Source organism: Lepidochelys kempii, chromosome 5 (assembly GCF_965140265.1).
Source record: "Lepidochelys kempii isolate rLepKem1 chromosome 5, rLepKem1.hap2, whole genome shotgun sequence".
Classification (NCBI taxonomy): domain Eukaryota; kingdom Metazoa; phylum Chordata; order Testudines; family Cheloniidae; genus Lepidochelys; species Lepidochelys kempii.
Window position 1 is genome coordinate 71305783 of NC_133260.1, and position 18799 is coordinate 71324581.

Below are 18799 nucleotides of genomic sequence, written 5' to 3' on the forward strand. Positions count from 1 at the left end.
AGGAATGGGGCAAGCCCCTGCGCCCCTACCCCGCCCCCTAGCAAGTGTGCCAGGGGAATGGGGATGCCCATTTTTCTGGGAGGCCCCAATTGGCCGGGGCCCCTGAGCATGGGCCCCATTGGCCAAGTGGCTAATTGGCCACTGCTCTTGTACAGCCCACGATATCTACTAGACCACCGGACCAGGGGAATGAGGTGGACGAGGCTTTCTTCCGGCAACTAACGGAAGTTACTAGATCGCAGGCCCTGGTTCTCATGGCAGACTTCAATCACCCTGATATCTGCTGGGAGAGTAATACAGCGGTGCACAGACAATCAAGTTTTTGGAAAGTGTAGGGGACAATTTCCTGGTGCAAGTGCTGGAGGAACCAACTAGGGGCAGAGCTCTTCTTGACCTGCTGCTCACAAACCGGGAAGAATTAGTAGGGGAAGCAAAAGTGGATGGGAACCTGGGAGGCAGGGACCATGAGATGGTTGAGTTCAGGATCCTGACACAGGGAAGAAAGGAGAGCAGCAGAATATGGATCCTGGACTTCAGAAAAGCAGACTTTGGCAACCTCAGGGAACTGATGGGCAGGATCCCCTGGGAGAATAACATGAGGGGGAAAGGAGTCCAGGAGAGCTGGCTGTATTTTAAAGAATCCTTATTGAGGTTACAGGGACAAACCATCCCGATGTGTAGAAAGAATAGTAAATATGGCAGGCAACCACTTTGGCTTAACGGTGAAATCCTTGCTGATCTTAGAAACAAAAATGAAGATTACAAGAAGTGGACGATGGGACAAATGACCAGGGAAGAGTATAAAAATATTGCTCGGCCATGCAGGAGTGAAATCAGGAAGGCCAAATCACACCTGGAGTTTCAGCTAGCAAGAGATGTTAAGAGTAACAAGAAGGGTTTCTTCAGGTATGTTAGCAACAAGAAGAAAGTCAAGGAAAGTGTGGGCCTCTTACTGAATGAGGGAGGCAACCTAGTGACAGACGATGTGGAAAAAGCTAATGTACTCAATGCTTTTTTTGCCTCTGTCTTCACGAACAAGGTCAGCTCCCAGACTACTGCACTGGGCAGCACAGCATGGGGAGGAGGTGACCAGCCCTCTGTGGAGAAAGAAGTGGTTCGGGACGATTTAGAAAAGCTGGACGAGCACAAGTCCATGGGGCCGGATGCGCTGATTCCGAGAGTGCTAAAGGAGTTGGCAGATGTGATTGCAGAGCCATTGGCCATTATCTTTGAAAACTCATGGCGATCGGGGGAGGTCCCGGACGGCTGGAAAAAGGCTAATGTAGTGTCCATCTTTTAAAAACGGAAGAAGGAGGATCCTGGGAACTACAGGCCAGTCAGCCTCACCTCAGTCCCTGGAAAAATCATGGAGCATGTCCTCAAGGAATCAATTCTGAAGCACTTAGAGGAGAGGAAAGTGATCAGAAACAGTCAGCATGGATTCACCAAGGGCAAGTCATGCCTGACTAATCTAATTGCCTTCTATGATGAGATAACGGGCTCTGTGGATGAAGGGAAAGCAGTGGACGTGTTGTTCCTTGATTTTAGCAAAGCTTTTGACACTGTCTCCCACAGTATTCTTGCCAGCAAGTTAAAGAAGTATGGGCTGGATGAATGGACTATAAGATGGATAGAAAGCTGGTTAGATTGTCGGGCTCAACAGGTAGTGATCAATGGTTCCATGTCTAGTTGGCAGCCGGTATCAACTGGAGTGCCCCTAAGGTCCTGGGGCTGGTTTTGTTCAATATCTTCATTAATGATCTGGAGGATGGTGTGGATTGCACCCTCAGCAAGTTTGCAGATGACACTAACCTGGGAGGAGAGGTAGATATGCTGGAGGGTAGGGATAGGATACAGAGGGACCTAGACAAATTAGAGGATTGGGCCAAAAGAAATCTGATGAGGTTCGACAAGGACAAGTGCAGAGTCCTGCACTTAGGACGGAAGAATCCCATGCACCACTACAGACTAGGGACCAAATGGCTAGGCAGCAGTTCTGCAGAAAAGGACCTAGGGATTACAGTAGACGAGAAGCTGGATATGAGTCAATAGTGTGCCCTTGTTGCCAAGAAAGCCAATGGCATTTTGGGTTGTATAAGTAGGGGCATTGCCAGCAGATTGAGGGACATGACCGTTCCCCTCTATTCGACATTGGTGAGGCCTCATCTGGAGTACTGTGTCCAGTTTTGGGCCCCACACTACAAGAAGGATGTGGAAAAATTGGAAAGAGTCCAGCAGAGGTCAACAAAAATGATTAGGGGACTGGAACACATGACTGATGAGGAGAGGCTGAGGGAACTGGGATTGTTTAGTCTGAGGAAGAGAAGAATGAAGGGGGATTTAATAGCTGCTTTCAGCTATCTGAAAGGGGGTTCCAAAGAGGATGGATCTAGACTATTCTCAGTAGTAGCAGATGACAGAACGAGGAATAATGGTCTCAAGTTGCAGTGGGGGAGGTTTAGGCTGGATTTTAGGAAAAACTTTTTCACTAGGAGGGTGGTGAAACACTGGAATGCGTTACCTAGGGAGGTGGTGGAATCTCCTTCCTTAGAAGTTTTTAAGGTCAGGCTTGACAAAGCCCTGGCTGGAATGATTTGGTTGGGGATTGGTCCTGCTTTGAGCAGGGGGTTGGACTAGATGACCTCCAGAGGTCCCTTCCAACCCTGATATTTTATGAGTCTATACTAAATCTGCATTTTCAAAACACAATATCAACTGTTATCTTCTTGTTCTCAGCTCAGAGTACTCACACTTAAATTCATGTTAAACAAAAGCAAACCAACAAACTATATTCTGGAGTTTTTAAGGCAGATGTTCAAATTCCAGTTTGGATGATGACAAAGATACTAAGATCATTCATAGGAAAAGAAATACAATTGGTTAGGCCTTCAGTTCTAATCTCATTTGAAAGATGGGACATGCAAGTGCCACCTATGACAACGTGCTGCTCCTGGCTGCTCAGTATTTATTCAGAGGGAAGGGTGCCACATGCAGAGTTGCTGACACCCCCTTCTGGCAAAGCCTAGGTTTTCCTTGGAAATCTGCTATTGAAATACTACCCAAAGGCTTGATCCAAGGTGCTCAGGGCTCTGGCTCTGATCTAGCAAGTCACTTAAGCAGAGGTGTAACTTTGAGTACACCAGTAGTTCTATTTAAAACAATGGGATAACTCACATGTTTAAAGTTAAGCACTTGCTTCAATGCTTTTCTGGATTGTAGCTCAAAGGTTCAGTTCCTTGTAGGATCAAACCTCACACCACTTCCCACTTAGTTGATAAGATCTGAAAAAGTCAAAGTCCAAAGTGGTAGCTCTTCAACCCAATGTATCCAGGGTCACTCCTAGAAAGAGCACTACCAGGAACAGTGTTTTTGGAATGATCTCAGAAAAAAGTTACTGTCCTTCTGTTTTACAGGCGAATTGGGTAATTAGAATTTCTGACCTGCCAGTAGCTGGGTGATGTGTTTCAGAACTGAAAGACACACATTTCTCTAACAGTACAAAATCATCCATTTGGAAAATAATTTATCTTCCAAAGGAACCAGTGGACTAAGTACATCATCAGAACGAAGGCCCTATTTTCTTGAAAATACTCTACAATACTCTACAGAACTAGAGGGGTGGTCACATCTTTTTGCAGGACGTCAAGAAACCAGATCGTGATGATTGGGAGAATAGGTTGACAGGAATGGAGTGTGCCTTGCACCTGGAAAAGAATGTGAACCAGTCACTCCTTGATCTGCACAAGCTGGCAACTGACAAGAATGACTCTCATTTGTGTGACTTGGATAGTGCTCTATTTTATAAAATATACCTTCTTCAGTTTTTAAACATCTTCTCTGTTGTATTTATTTATTTTGTATTCATAGTATTTTGTATTTCATGCTCCGATCAGAAGTTCTGAGTACATGATTGACTCTGCATCTGACTCTTCCTTGCTGACTACTGTATGTTCCATTGTCTTTAGGGAAGCTAGCACAAGTTGTACTTTAAAAATATTTTGGTGAGCTTAGAGCAAGAGGATTTAATCCATCAACACAAATTCTGCTTCTGTATAATTTTGTTTCCATGCAATTCTTTTGAAGTAATTTTTCTTTTAATTTGTTCCTTAAAATGACAGTGATTTTTCTTAAATGTAGTGTTTTCAAAAAGAAAAGTGAAGTACTTCTCCCTGTTGAATCTATGCTCACTTTACACAGTTACAAGCAGACAATAAAACTTTTATTTTATGTTTCTACAAATCTTGACAGCTGATTTTGGGCTTTCCAAGATTGTGGAAGATCAAGTGACCATGAAGACAGTTTGTGGAACTCCAGGGTACTGTGGTATGTTCCTTTATTACTTATTATATATTGGACTTAGACTTTGATTCAGAGACTATTTACATTTTCCAGTTTCTGTGTTTGGCAAATGCAAGTTTCTTAATATTGACAAAGCCCCTGAACAGCTTAAATCAAAAACTAGAATTCAGAAGCTGGCATCAGTGTTAATTTTTCAAAAACATACATACTCTATAGTTCCAAGCCACATGAACCAATATTCCAGTGCATTTTCTAATATAATTTCATAATTTACATGAAAGTACTCTGATGTGGAATACAAATTAATACATTATACAATAATATTCCACTTATACATAGGGCCCTACCAAATTCACAGCAATAAAAAATTGCATCACGGACCGTGAAATCTGCTCTCCCTTTGTGAAATCTGGTCTTTCATGTGCTTTTATCCAGATTTCACAGAGGAGACCAGCATTTCTCAAATTGGGGATTCTGATCCAAAAGGGAGTTGCAGGGGGGTCACAAGGTTATTTTAGGGGGGCTGCAGTATTGCCACCCTTACTTCTGTGCTGCCTTCAGAGCTGGGTGGCCGGAGGGTGGTGGCTGTTGGCCAGGCACCCAGCTCTGAAGGCAGCACCCCTAGCCAGCAGCAGTGCAAAAGCAAGGGTTGCAATACCATACCATGCCATCCTTTTTTCTGCGCTGCTGTCTTCAGAGCTGAGCGGCCAGAGAGTGTTCACTGCTGACTGAGGGCCCAGCTCTGCAGGTAGCAGAGCAGAAGTAAGGGTGGCAATACCATACCATGCCATCCTTACTTCTGGGCTGCTGCTGGGGCGGCTACTCTGCCTTCAGAGCTGGGCTCCTGGCCAGCAGCCACTGCTCTCCAGCTGCCCAGCTCTAAAGGCTGGGAGGCATGCAAGACACAATTTTTTTCAGGTAGTTGTATCCATGATTTCGATACAAAGGTACTGCATTTATGTATGCAAACTGGGGGCTTGCCTGCACAATAACATCTAGCTGGCCATTTATTTTCATAAATGCCTAATATGCATGTGCAGTCATAATAACCGCATGAACAAATTAGGTGCACGATTGTATATGTAACTTTGGATGCAAAATTTGGCTTCTGACTGTAACCCATGAAGTATAATACATAGCAGCTACAACTTTTATTGCTTCAGTAGTTATTCAATTTAGGTTATTCAATATTTATGTTGTTTTTATGTTATGATATTGGACAGGCCTTGACCAAAGTTCTCTTAAGAGTCTTAATGACACTGTTTTACCTTGTATTAATCATGGGCACTAAGCATGCAGTTTATAAAATGAGTCATGTGTTAGCTATATTGTTCTGGTATGTTTCCTTTTTCTTCACTAAAGTTTACATTTTCCAAAAGTGAAAGTTGACTTGGCTATGGAAAAATGTTTACCCCATATTTTTGCATACAAATCAAGTAATTGCATATGCGAGCAGTTATTTGCATGCATAATCACTTATTTGCATGTACAAATACAGATGCACCCATATTTTTACCTTTGCTGAAGTCAGCCTCTATTGTCTGAAAATTTAGCTCTAATTACTGAATTCAGAGGAAAGATGGATTCTGGCATGGAAGAAGCCCTTTCTTCAAATGGTTGATCTTGAATCCATGGAAGTCAATGGCAAAGCTACTATTGACTTCAGTTTTGCAGCAATAGGCCCAAACTGAATACACCATTTGCAAGTAGAGTTTAATTAAACTGTTTAAATAGTCAATCATGATTATAAAATGACATTGCAATAATACAAACGATAATGTGAAAATAATATATTACTGCTGGCAACACCTGCTTTTAATGTAATGTTACATTTTTAAATTGTATGTAGTGGGTTTTCGTATTAGATTTCACAGCATTTCAGTAAAAGGAAATAAATCATAACACATCATACACCACAAGCCTGAGGCTTTTAATAACAGAAGGCACAACTAACTCGAATATAAAGAAAAAGCATGGATGCTGAAAATTAAACAGAAAGTCACAGAGAATCATACTCAGACAAAAATAGGTTGCCAAGCTGCCGAGTAGGAGAAGAGGTCCTGATCTGAATCAGGAAACTGTAATGCTAATAGTCTATGAATAATTAAGTGCTGAATGTAGTATGCCCAGTGCTTTGGGGAGAAAATAAGTCAGCCACAAAATGAACACAGCTGACTGTAATTTCTGTATGCTTAATATGTAATAGAAAAGTGTAACCATACATTTTTAACTGGCTTGCATCCCAAACATAGATAACTCACAGTGTACAGGCAGAAAGGACAAAATACAAAGCCATCCTTGCACCAGTATATGGGAGCAAAACTCTTCAATTAAAGAAAAAGCAAATGTGTTACCAATCTTGGAAAAAATTTAAAAAGGCAATCATAGCAGTTAGCATACAGTAAGTCTTACCATCATGCCCTAGCTAACTCCTGGGACGAATGTTAAGAGAAAAGAGCTACCGAGCACTTGGAAGACAAGATGCACTGGGAACATCCAATAACAGCTGGTAAACTGTGATGCCGGCACTTGCCCGCTAGGAACACAACTGAGACCATTGGCTCATTTCATAGAGGGCACCACAAAGATGGTCATTGCTGCATAAAGAACTGAACTGTTCCAGACCCTGCTGTTAGAATACTCAATTTATTGTTGGAGTCAGAGTTTTAGGATCTTTTTCTTGAGCCCTGTGACTTCTTGTATTTAGGGGACAGAGGAGAGGAATTGATGGGTGTCAAAGAAATGCTGCTTCCTGTTCCTCCTTGCAGAGGGCAAGGAAGAAAGGAAATAGAAATGTCCCTGCTGACCCCCACTATCCCTCCTGGAGGGTTGGGAATTAGAAATGCCACAGTAGATGCATTCCCCCTTCCCTGCAGGAGAACAGAGTTACCAATGTGTGTCTGCTCTCCCCTGCAGTAGGTAAAGATACTGCCAATAACACAGCAGATCATGCCTGTCCCCAGCTTCCAGGCGGGAGAGATGCCACTACGCCTGCTGCCGACATCTAGCTACCACACTGGAGCCTCACTGAGGTCCCAATCCTGTAAGGTGCTGAGAATCTTTAACTCCCACTGAAGTCAGTAGAGGTTGAGGGTGCTAAGAACCTTGCAGGATGAGGCCCTAAAGTCTCAAGTCCAGACTGGGGCCCAGACACTATTGCAATACAAATAATAAATAATAGTAATCATAGACTCATAGAAATGTAGGGCTGGAAAGGACCTCAAGAAGTCATCAAGTCCAGCTCCCTGCACTGAGGCAGGACTCAGTAAACCTAGACCATCCCTGACAGGTGTTTGTCCAACCTGTTCTTAAAAACATCCAATGATGGGGATTCCATAACCTCCCTTGCAAGTCTACTCCAAAGCTAAACTGTCCTTAGAGTTAGAAAGCTTTTCCCACCTTCTAACCTAAATCTCCCTTTCTTCGGATTAAGCCGATTACTTCTTGTCCTACTTTTCAGTTGACATGGAAAACAGTCAATCACCATCCTTTTTATAACGGCCCTTAACATATTTGAAGACTGTTATCAGGTCTCCCCCTCAGTCTTCTTTTCTCAAGACTACACATGTCCACTTTTTTTTTTATTCTTTCCTCAGAGGTCAGGTTTTCCAAGCCTTTTATCATTTTTGTTGCTCTTCTCTGGACTCTCTCCCATTTGTCCACATCTTTCCTAAAGTGTGGCGCCCAGAACTGGACACAGTACTCCAGCGGAGGCCTCACTAGTGCTGAGCAAAGCAGGATATCTTACATACAACATATTTGTTACTACAACCCAGAATGTTGTCCTTTTTCATAATTGCATCACATCCTTGACTCATATTCAATCTCTGATCCACCATTACCCCCAAATCCTTTTCAACAGTACTATCGCCTAGCCAGTTATGCCCCATTTTGTAGTTGTGCATTTGATTTTTCCTTCCTAAGTGAAGAATTGTGCATTTGTTTTTATTGGATTTCACCTTGCTGATTTCAGACCAATTCTCCAATTTATCAGAGTTGTTTTGAATTCTGATCATGACCACCAAAGTGCTTGCAGACCCTTCCAGCTTGGTGTCATGTGCAAATTTTATAAGCATACCCTCCACTCCCTTATCGAGGTTATTAATGAAAATATTGAATAGTGCCAGACCCAGGAAAGACCTCTGTGAAAGTCCAGTAGATAACACCCTCCCAGTTTGACAGTAAACCATTGATAACTACTCTTTGAGTACGGTCTTTCAACTAGTTGTACATCCACCTTATATTTTCATCTAGACCACATTTCCCTAGTTTGCTTATGAGAATGTCATGTGGGACTGTGTCAAAAGCCTTAATGAAACCAAGATATATATCATGTCTGTTACTTCCCCCCACCCACTAGGCCAGTAACCCTGTCAAAAAAGGAAGTTAGGTTGATTTGCCATGATTTGTCCTTGACAAGTCCATGCTCGCTACTTCTTATAATCCTATTATTCTCTAGTTGCTTACAAATTGATTGTTTAATAATTTGTTCCAGTATCTTTCCAGGAATTGAAGTTAGATTGACAGGTCTATAATTCCTGGGTCCTCTTTGTTTCCCTAAAGATAGGTGTGATGTTTTCCCTTCCCCAGTCTTCTGGGAGCCCCGTGAGCTCTCAAAGATATCACTAATGGTTCAGAGGTTGCTTCAGCTAGTTCCGTAAGTCTCCTAGGTTGAATATCATCAGGCCCTCCTGACTTGAATATATCTAATTTATCTAAATATTTTTAACCTGTTCTTTCCCTATTTTGGCTTTCATTCCTTCCCCATTGTTGATATTAATTGTGTTGAGTATCTTGTCACCATTAACCATTTTAGTGAAGACTGAAGCAAAATAGTCATTAAACACCTCAGCATTCTTGATTCCTTCAGTTATTAGCTCATCTTCCCCACTATGAAGAGGACCTACAGTTTCCTTCATCTTTCTCTTGCTCCTAAAGAACCTCTTCTTATTGCCTTTTATCTCCCTGGCCACGTGTAACTCTTTTGTGCCTATTGATGACTTCCAGACCATCACCAGGAAAGGTTTTTAGTGTGTGGATGCTGGGTGGCGGTGGTGGTATGTGATATACAGTTCAGACTAGATGATCTGATGGGCTCTTCTGGCTTTAAACTCTATGACTCCAGAGCAGGATTTGGTCTATAGGCTATATTCAGTTGAACTTAACGGCAGTTTTGAGTGTGTCTACACAGCATTTTGGAACAAACAGGAGTGAGCCTCTCAGCCTCGAGCTGCTGGTCCTCACACTAGCACTCTAAAAATAACTGTTTAGACAGCACTTTGAAGTTGCAGCTCGGGGAGGGGGGGGCTTCAAAGCGAAAACTCCAGCCTGAACTGCAACTTCAAATCTCTGTCTACACAGCTATTTATAGAGCGCTAGCAGCGAAAGTCTGTTGACCCAGGGTGGGAGGCTTGCTCCCCGCTCACTCCAAAACGCTGTATAGACAAAGTCTTTGTGCCCCAATCAGACAAGAAGCACTGAGTAAACCTGTCTGTTAACTTCTGTATGTATCCAAACTCTTTGAAGTGGTTATTTTTAGTGTTAAATCTGTATACCTGTGAAGTAGTGTCACTAGCTAATGAAAATGTAAATGTGGATTGGAGAGAATAAACATAAAGAAGAAAAGGGAGAGAAAGAGCAAATAGTTACAGTATTGCAGACCATGCTTTCTGATGTTTGTTACTATAGAAACGAAAGGAAATGGGAAGACATTGATGAAGGCAACAAGATTACTCTATTAGCTTGTAACGTAAATGATGATAGGATGCAAGTCATACATACATTTGTTTGTGCAGTATCTTTATCAGGCAAACAAAGGAACTAAACATCCCTTGGAATTAAACCTATTCCTAGTGTCTTTAGTCTCATAAAATTGTATTTTGAGTATTGATTATTAATCTCCATGCTAATTTCTATCATTGCTAGTAAACAGCAAATGTCATAAAGCTGTAGTTATTGCTCAGTGTCAGAAGCCATTTTTATGCCTACATTTTTGTAACTATAAAAGATTGTGTGAAGAAGAGGAAGCAAACACATAATGCAGCCTCCAAAGTGGTGACGATTCCGCTGTTTATACTGCATATATGTGCAGAGGGAAGGAGACAGCAGAAGGTTTGTGTGGCAGTGATTGAGAAGAGGAGACTGGGTGGCAGTTATGTGTGTCATTAAGGGTCCAATCCTTGGTGTGCTTATTGCCTCTCTGAGGTATTGAGGGCCCTTAGCATCACACAGATTCAAACCTAATTCTTTGTATTTTTCATTGTGGAAGGAACGTTAAACATATATAAAACTCTGAGTCAACAGGAGCTGGAAGGAGTTTCTCAAACCATTTCAGAGTGGTAGCCATAGTCTGTATCAGCAAAACCAACAAGGAATCCTTGTGGCACCTTAGAGACTAACAAGAAGTGGGTTTTAGCCCACGAAAGCTTATGCCCAAATAAATTTGTTAGTCTCTAAGGTGCCACAAGGACTCCCCATTGTTTCAACCCATTTAGAATCCCCAGCTAATTGTTTCTGCAAAGTGAATTTCTGACAACAGCAGTTCAGTAGAATTTGGAATTTACATGGCACTTTACATCTTCAGAGTGCTCTACAAACCCCTAACTCCCCTCACAACACTCCTGTGGGAAAAAGGAAATGTTATCCCCATTTTACTTTCCCTGGTATGTACTATGTGAAATGGTGCACTTTTTGGTGCACTATGTGAAATGAGCCAGTGGTCTCAGTTCTGTTCCTAGAGGACAAACACCAAGGAAGAGAGAAAGGTTAGGTAATGTACACAAGGCTACAGAGGGAATTGGTTGCAGACCCAGAATTAGACCTCAAGCACTGTATTGCTGGTCCCATGATCTGTACTGTATACCACAATTGCTCCAACAGACTAGCAAAGCTTCAGACCAGTAACCTTTCTTTTTTCCCTTATCCCATCAATTAGGGTTGGGTTGTCGTGCAAGCATCCTCCATCTTTGTCTGTCCAAAGCAGCACTAAGGTCCACCTGCTTACCGTATTCTTTGATGCAATTTGTCCATCACTTTGATAGCTTTCTTTGGAGTCTTTCTTACCATCACCTCCTGCCGTGCTATGATCATCAAGTCCCCTTCATTCATCCTCTGCATGTGTCTGAACCAATGACATTGTGCTTCCTGGATTTTGTCAGCCACAGATTGGACTTTGACTTCCACCCTAATACTTTCATTTTGAAATCTTTTTCTCTGTGTAAACAGCAGCGGACTTAGAGCTGACTTCTGCTGCAGTCCAACATTCACTTCAAAGGGACTTGTTCCAAAATATTTTTGGATCATTGTTTTAGGTAATCTATATATAGGGCATTCACCATAGTTATTAAATCCTCAGCCGCTCCATATTTCCTCATCACTGGTGTGAACTTCCTTCTGTCCACTTTATCATATGCCTTTTCTAGGTCTGTAAAGGCCCAGAAGCTCTCCTGTTGGTACAGTAGCCACTTCTTTATCCCTGGTTGAATTATAAACATGGTATCCGTGGTTCTTCATCCTTTCTTAGAGTCACACTTGTCTTGTTCGAGGAGGGGTTCCACCAATCTCCTAATCCTAGCATCCAGGATACGTTCCAATATCTTCATCCTGTGCAACAAGAGCTTTATTCCTCAATAGTTTCCATGTTCACGGATGCTTGTCTTCTTATGTATTGGGATCAGGATAGACTTGCACCAGTCCTTGGGAATTCTCTTGTCTTGCCATATGGCTGTAACCACTCTACTCATCCATGTAATGCCTCTATCACGTGGGACTTTCACTAGGTGGGACTTCACTCATGTGGGACTTTCATCAGGTCCTGCTGCCTTACTGTTCTTCATTTCCTGGACTGCATTTCTCACCTCCTCCTCAGGCACCACATTTGGATCACGTATTGGCAACTCCATCCTAAAGGGATTTGCCTCATTTAAGAGACTCCCAAAGTATTGTTTCTGCCTCTCCTTTCCTTGTGCAGATGTTACTAGCAGTCTCCCTGATCATCATTTACAAATGATGTGCAATACCATCCTCCCCACCTTTGCATCTCATTTTAGCAGTGCAGTATGTCTCTTTGCCAGCCACCTGTGAGTCATTTACAAACTCAGCATACAGATCATCTAGGGCACTTTATTTGACCCTTTTCACTTCCCACTTGGCAGCTTCTTTGTATTTGTTTTTATTTCCAGCAATGGATTCATTTCTTTTTCTTGATGCTCTATTTTTTGTATGTTTGTTTTTGTTTTGGATCACTGCTTGCACTTTGTCAGTCCACTGCTACTTCTCTCTTGCTATTGGTTTTCCCCATCTACATTGTCCACAAACCTCTTTCACTTCCACAATGAACATTCTTTTGAGGTGGTTCTGCTCTTTGTCAGCTGATGGCAAATCCGTTTCTGGACACATATCCTGTACTTTTTGCACAAACTTCTCTGCTGCACTTCTCTTAACTTTCTGTATTTAAATCCTCTTTCTTTTGAGCTTAGTTCCTCCTTGTCCAGTACTCTACCACAATCATTGCCACGGGAGGTTTGTGTTGCAGTGCTACCATCTCAGTAGGTATTGATTTGCAGCCCATAACTCGACTCCATTGAGATTTCCTCTCCAACATCATATGGCTTTTGTTTCCACCACTGATGTACATAACCAGCTGACACACCCTCTTTTGGAATCAAGTTGTTTGGCAATACAGTAATGTTTTCCCTTCATCATTCATAGTGCCTAGGCTGCATTTTCCTAAACACATTTCATACCCTCTTTTGTTTCTGCCTGTGTGTGCATTCAGATCACCCAACACAACCAGCAGCTCCTTCGGGGCTGCTGTGTCTACTAGCACCTGCAGATCTTGATAGGAAGTCTCCTTCTCCTCTTCATCACGTCTGGGCTGAGATGCCTTCACTGATATCAGAAACATGACACACTTTTAATTTTTAACAGCCAATGGTCTGTCACTTACTCTAATAACTGCGCACACCATCTTCCTCAGCTCTCCTCTCCCTGCCACCCACACTTTGTTATGCCCCCTTTCATCACCTACATAGGCGTGTTTACAACCTAAGGCCAACCCCTTCGCTGCATTCCCCATCCATCACATTGAAACCTCTCCTTACCATCACATCAGTGACTTCCATACCTTTATATGTCAGACTGGATATACAGAGTGTTGCCACTTTTGAAATATGGGGTGTCTTTGGCTGTGCAAGTCACTGCTTTTAGTCTGATTCTTCACTCTGACCTCTGATCCTCTGACCCTCTAGAGGGCAGTTCAGACACTGGCTGCCAGAAATCCTACTGGCCCAGGGCTGCCAGGCTTGAAGTGGGTGAACCTTTGGCAGAGGACAGAAAGATCAGTAGCAGTAGTCCCTGGCAGGAGGCAAACAGGCCAGCCTCACTCTTCCTTATAACCAGCCTCTAGTGTATCAGTTGCCATCCTTGACACACACCACAGTGAGAAGAACTTTCCCTAATTAGACTAAGTACAAGCTTCCACTCTCTTCCCACCTTGTTGCCATAAACCTGGTGGATCGTCAAAAGGCAGTGCTGGTGTCACCACTGCCCAATGCTGGGCTTCATTTAACCCATGGATGGGGGCTTGAGATCAAAGATTTCATTCTCCTAGGTAGGCTGTCTTGAACTGTCTGGTTATTTTAAAGACACCAGGTGCCTGACTTTCATACACCGCACTTTTAATGAAAACATCTGTGCCACATGAAGACAAGTGATGGGGAGTTTGGCTGTCAGAGGCCATCCTAGACATTGGCCTTTTATAAACATTTTATAGGTGTTGGGAGCTCATCCCAACCCCACCCCAGCCATAATAGCTTTTTGGAGAGAAAGTAAGAATAATCCCTGATAGTCACAATGAAGTTAGAAGAGTTGGGTAAATGTTATTGAAACTCCTAGTACTGAATTTCCTGAAGTTCCATAGAGCCCAAGAGAGAGGAGGAAAAATAGTGCATCTTTGTGGGGCTGGGACAAGACAAGTTAGGTCAGGTCTACACCAGGGTGCTAAAGTGGTAATGCGAAAGTGGTATACGGAAACAGCAAAGCATTCCTTGTGATGCAGCTAATACCAGCAAAACTAGGCTTTTGCCATTATACCTGATTCCAGCCCCACCAAACAAAACAAAACAAATTACCCTGGCAAAAGTACAGTTTTTGGAGGATTCAGAGAAGGATTAATTACAGAGAACCAAAGCCACATTATTCCTGAATAAGAGCAGCCACACAGGGGTTTAACATGCTTTAATTTGTGTGTTGACCTCATACCTTTAGCTGACTCTCCTTTACTTTCCTAAGTAATCCCACATAGAGATGGGTTTAGTGTGGATCTGGCATTTGGTTCTGATATAAGTTATATAAGATATGTGTTTGTATGTTTGTTCTTCTCTTCCTCCTCCTCTCTTAGCCCAAAGTAAGTGCCATGAGCGTTTTGCTATTCAAGATGTCTCAGTGATTCAGCCTCCATATTTGCAAAACTATATCAATTAAAATGTAAGAATAACATAAGAACATAAGAATGGCCAAAGGTCCATCCAGCCCAGTATCCTGTCTACCGACAGTGGCCAATGCCGGGTGCCCCAGAGGGAGTGAACCTAACAGGTAACGATCAAGTGATCTCTCTCCTGTCATCCATCTCCATCCTCTGACAAAGAGAGGCTAGGGACACCATTCCTCACCCATCCTGGCTAATAGCCATTAATGGACTTAACCTCCATGAATTTATCCAGTTCTCTTTTAAACCCTGTTATAGTCCTAGCCTTCACAACCTCCTCAGGCAAGGAGTTTCACAGGTTGACTGTGCACTGAGTGAAGAAGAGCTTCTTCCTTTTATTTGTTTTATTTGGCTCCCCCTGCTGATATTAGGCTACTTTGCCTCAGGAAGATATGGCTGGTTGGCAGCTGGCAGAGTCAGAGGCTTCTGATAATGGTGTTCAGGGGAGTACAACAGCTGACAGGGCTGGTCAGAAACTTGTCAGGGAGTGGGGAAAATACAAAACCTTTGAAAGTTGTGGGGAACAGAGGGGTATTTTCAAGGAGGCACGTCATGGCGTATATAGTGTGCATGCAGGTGTGTGCATAACAGCAGGAGTATGTATCTCATATCAAGCATAGGCAGCAAGTGCATATCTTACATGAAGCACACATCATACTCTTGGCTGTTCTTCAGCATCATCCATGGGTTGAGCTCCTCTGGTGAATAATGGCTCCTCTTTGCCATTTCAGAATTGTGAGTCTCCTCAGGTACTGCCTCTCCCTTGTGCCCTACTGTGGCAATTGCAATTGACTGGAATGCTCTTGCTGTCTGTTCCCAGGGTTGAACTCCTTGAGTTGGGCAATAGGATAGGGCTCTTTCAAGTTCTTGACTCTGGAGTGATCCTTCTTGCAGCTTTCCACGCCCAAGAGTGTCAGTCTTTAGCAAACAGCACCCTATTCCTCCCATGAGAGGCTGAACATGAGAAAATCTAAAACAAATAGATTTGGGCAGGGAGAGACATAGATGGGGTCAGAAAAAGGACTTGTAATGGAGAGTGGGTTTCAATTATAGCGACATTATAGCCTTCAATTATAGCCTTAATTTTAGCGACAACTTGACTTCAGAATTACTGGAACTATTAAAAAAATACAAATGTCATGTAGTCAGTAAAACTCAAGCTCCTGGGAGTTTTACCTAAGTAAAGACTTTCAGAGTGAGGCCCTATTTGTTCTACAGTACTTGAAGAGGACACATTGCAATTACATTCTGAGTTAAGAAGTCAGACGTGTATGAAATTCCTGACCTTTATTAGTAGTATTTATTTCTGCATTAAACTTTTGTTTTAGTGACAATGTTTTTATCATCTGCAGCTCCAGAGATTCTACGCGGATGTGCCTATGGCCCAGAGGTGGACATGTGGTCTTTGGGAATAATCACCTACATCCTGTAAGTTTAGACAGTAATACTCAGTGAAATATAAAATATGGTGTTTTGATGTTTCATTTTCTAGGCCACAGATTTTTCTGACATTCTGAACTGTGCTAACAGAAAGTGAAAAAATTCTTAATTTGTTTTATGTGAGTTATATTTTTAATGGTATTTAAATGATTTGAAGGTTGAAGGAGCACTGATAAGATTCAAGTAATACATTTGCATATATAGCATAATATCGCTTGTCTAAATTACTGCAAACACTCATTAAAAATGAAAGAATTATAAAAATCATTTATTTTTGCCATTTATTATGTTTATTTTTTGCATTTCACTCAGCATGGACAATGAAACTAGATGGGCTTATTTATAATCATTTATGTGTCATATTTTTAGCACAGTGTTGTGTTTGGGTTGAAAAAGCTCAAGGGCAATGTTTCCATTTCCATGTTTCAGTGTTTTAATAACTAGATTCATTATTGATATCCCCCCCCCCCCCAGTAAAAACTTAACTTTGTACTTAGACTGCTTAAGTATCCCTTTTAAGATACTTTATACAGGATAAACATATTACTCCAAATGATATCTGGACACACTGAATAATGGGTGATTCTTTTTAAATCTTGATTAAATACTGTAAATAAAGCTTTTCCTTGTCTTTCATATGTGTTTTGCCTCTTTAGATTATAAGTGCCTAAGGACAGAGACCATGTAAAATAGTGTTCTTCATGTCTAAATAAATAACAGTAAAACACTTACGAGCTGTAGAAAATATCTACATCGCAAATATCATAGGCAATGCCACATTGTATTTGCCACTAATAAATACTTAAGGATATACAATCATCCCACAAAGATTTTGGATATAAACTTAGTTGTTATGAACTTTGTACGTTCTTGGGCTGCATTAGGGGAGCTTTGCCCCACTCGGCTGCTGAATAACTGCCCTAAAGCTGGTTTAGCTGGCTTGCAGGAATTGTCCTTATGCCCTGGCAAGTGCCAGTTGCCATAATGTCTTGGCAACTGGTGTAACTTGGCACATCCCAGGGAACCAACCTGGCTCAGAGCACACAGGAATAAGGAAGCACAAAGCTGAGAACTCCTCAGATGCAGCAGAGGATCTGGCACACTGTTTGTATTTCCTTTTAGGGAACAGAGCACTTACTAAACTATATTGTAAATAAAATTACTAGTGTGCTTAGATATTATACAGTGAGGAGTGTGCCACAAAAACCTGGACAGAAAAGAATAAAATAGAATTGTGCTCTGATGCAAGTTGAGAATAGAAGCAATTATCTTTTCAAAAGAGCGGACACAGTGGGCCAAAAAGAAATCAAAGCACATGACTGCAATTGAGCTGCCTTGTAATAGCAAGGAGCACAGCTGCACCAGGGTTTCTGGGGACTTCAGCCTCCAACATTTTTGGTGCCATGATTCCAAATGCCATTGCTGCTGATTCACATCCAGCTTCTCATCTGGAAGTCTGCCATGCAGTTAAGCAGAAAAGAAACGGTGAGCTGTTGGGCACAGAGAGTGGGGAGAGGCATGGCCTGCCCACCCAAAAGAAAAAGAAGTTTGTTTGATCTATTTCTGGATTGAAATGATCCATAATCATAAAAATATTTGATGTTTCACTTTACAGTTTAAACTCAATACTGTTCTGTAGCCAGAGATATAACTGACAAAGGATTGTAAGATCCAAAGTGTCCCAAACTTTTTTAGGCAAACAAGTTTTCTACAGTGTTGTGCACTGTTTACACAACTGTCTTTGCCAGTTTAGGCCCAAATATTCAAACAGAGAAGTCTAAAGTTAGGCACCTAACTCTGTAGTTTGGTATCTAAATAAGAATGACCTGTTTTTCAGTGGTGAGTATTGCAGTTATTTTATTTTGCATAAATGAAATGCTTCTGAAGAAGGTTTTTGACAGTTGAAGGTCATTGTGCATTGTACATGCTGTACATGCTGTTGTTCTGACCCTTCTCCTTATGGGAGAATGAGCGACTTCCGTTAGTCCTGTGGCAATATTGATGCTAGGCTGATGTGTTTTCTTTTGTGCAGCATGTTTGTGGCATGATTTCAGTCAGTACATTCTGGGAAGGGGGAAGAAAACAGGGTTTTTTTATTTATATATATATATGTGTGTGTGTGTACATTTTCTCTCTCACACACACACACAAAATATATATAAAATATAGCTGACAAATTGTTTTAATACAAAATCTTGGGAAATGCAGTTTTTTTATATAAAACATAAATAAGATCAGCGATCTTCTTTCATTTTCCTGTAAAATAATAAGTTACACTATCTCCTTAATATAAGAAATTAGAGTATGATTGATAGGAAAGAATAAAAGATTCTTAAAGGAGATTTGCTACATGCAGGTCATAAGTTATTAGTGTAAACCTCAGATCTGTGGTTTGTGTATTGAAGAGGAACACAGGCAGTTTTGCATTTTGGAACCTACTTTTCTGGATTCCTATGATCATTTTGTTGTCCGTTATTCTCTTATAACAAAATTTGTTTCCCCGTCTCAAGACCTGCCACAAATCTGCCCTGGAGTACACCTCAGACCTTGTCTCTTATATCCAGCTTTACCCCT

The 18799-nt window shown here is 41.8% G+C and overlaps 1 protein-coding gene across 6 annotated transcripts in view; it reads left to right on the forward strand.

Moving 5' to 3' along the window:
* Positions 1 to 18799, forward strand: part of CAMK4 (calcium/calmodulin dependent protein kinase IV) — a 291887-nt gene that overhangs the window by 246522 nt on the left and 26566 nt on the right. For all 6 annotated transcript variants that reach the window (XM_073344679.1, XM_073344680.1, XM_073344683.1 and 3 more), the window contains 2 exons: positions 4249 to 4323; positions 16138 to 16213. In XM_073344679.1, the coding sequence (XP_073200780.1) occupies positions 4249 to 4323; positions 16138 to 16213 (151 nt within the window). The remainder of the gene's footprint in view (positions 1 to 4248; positions 4324 to 16137; positions 16214 to 18799) is intronic.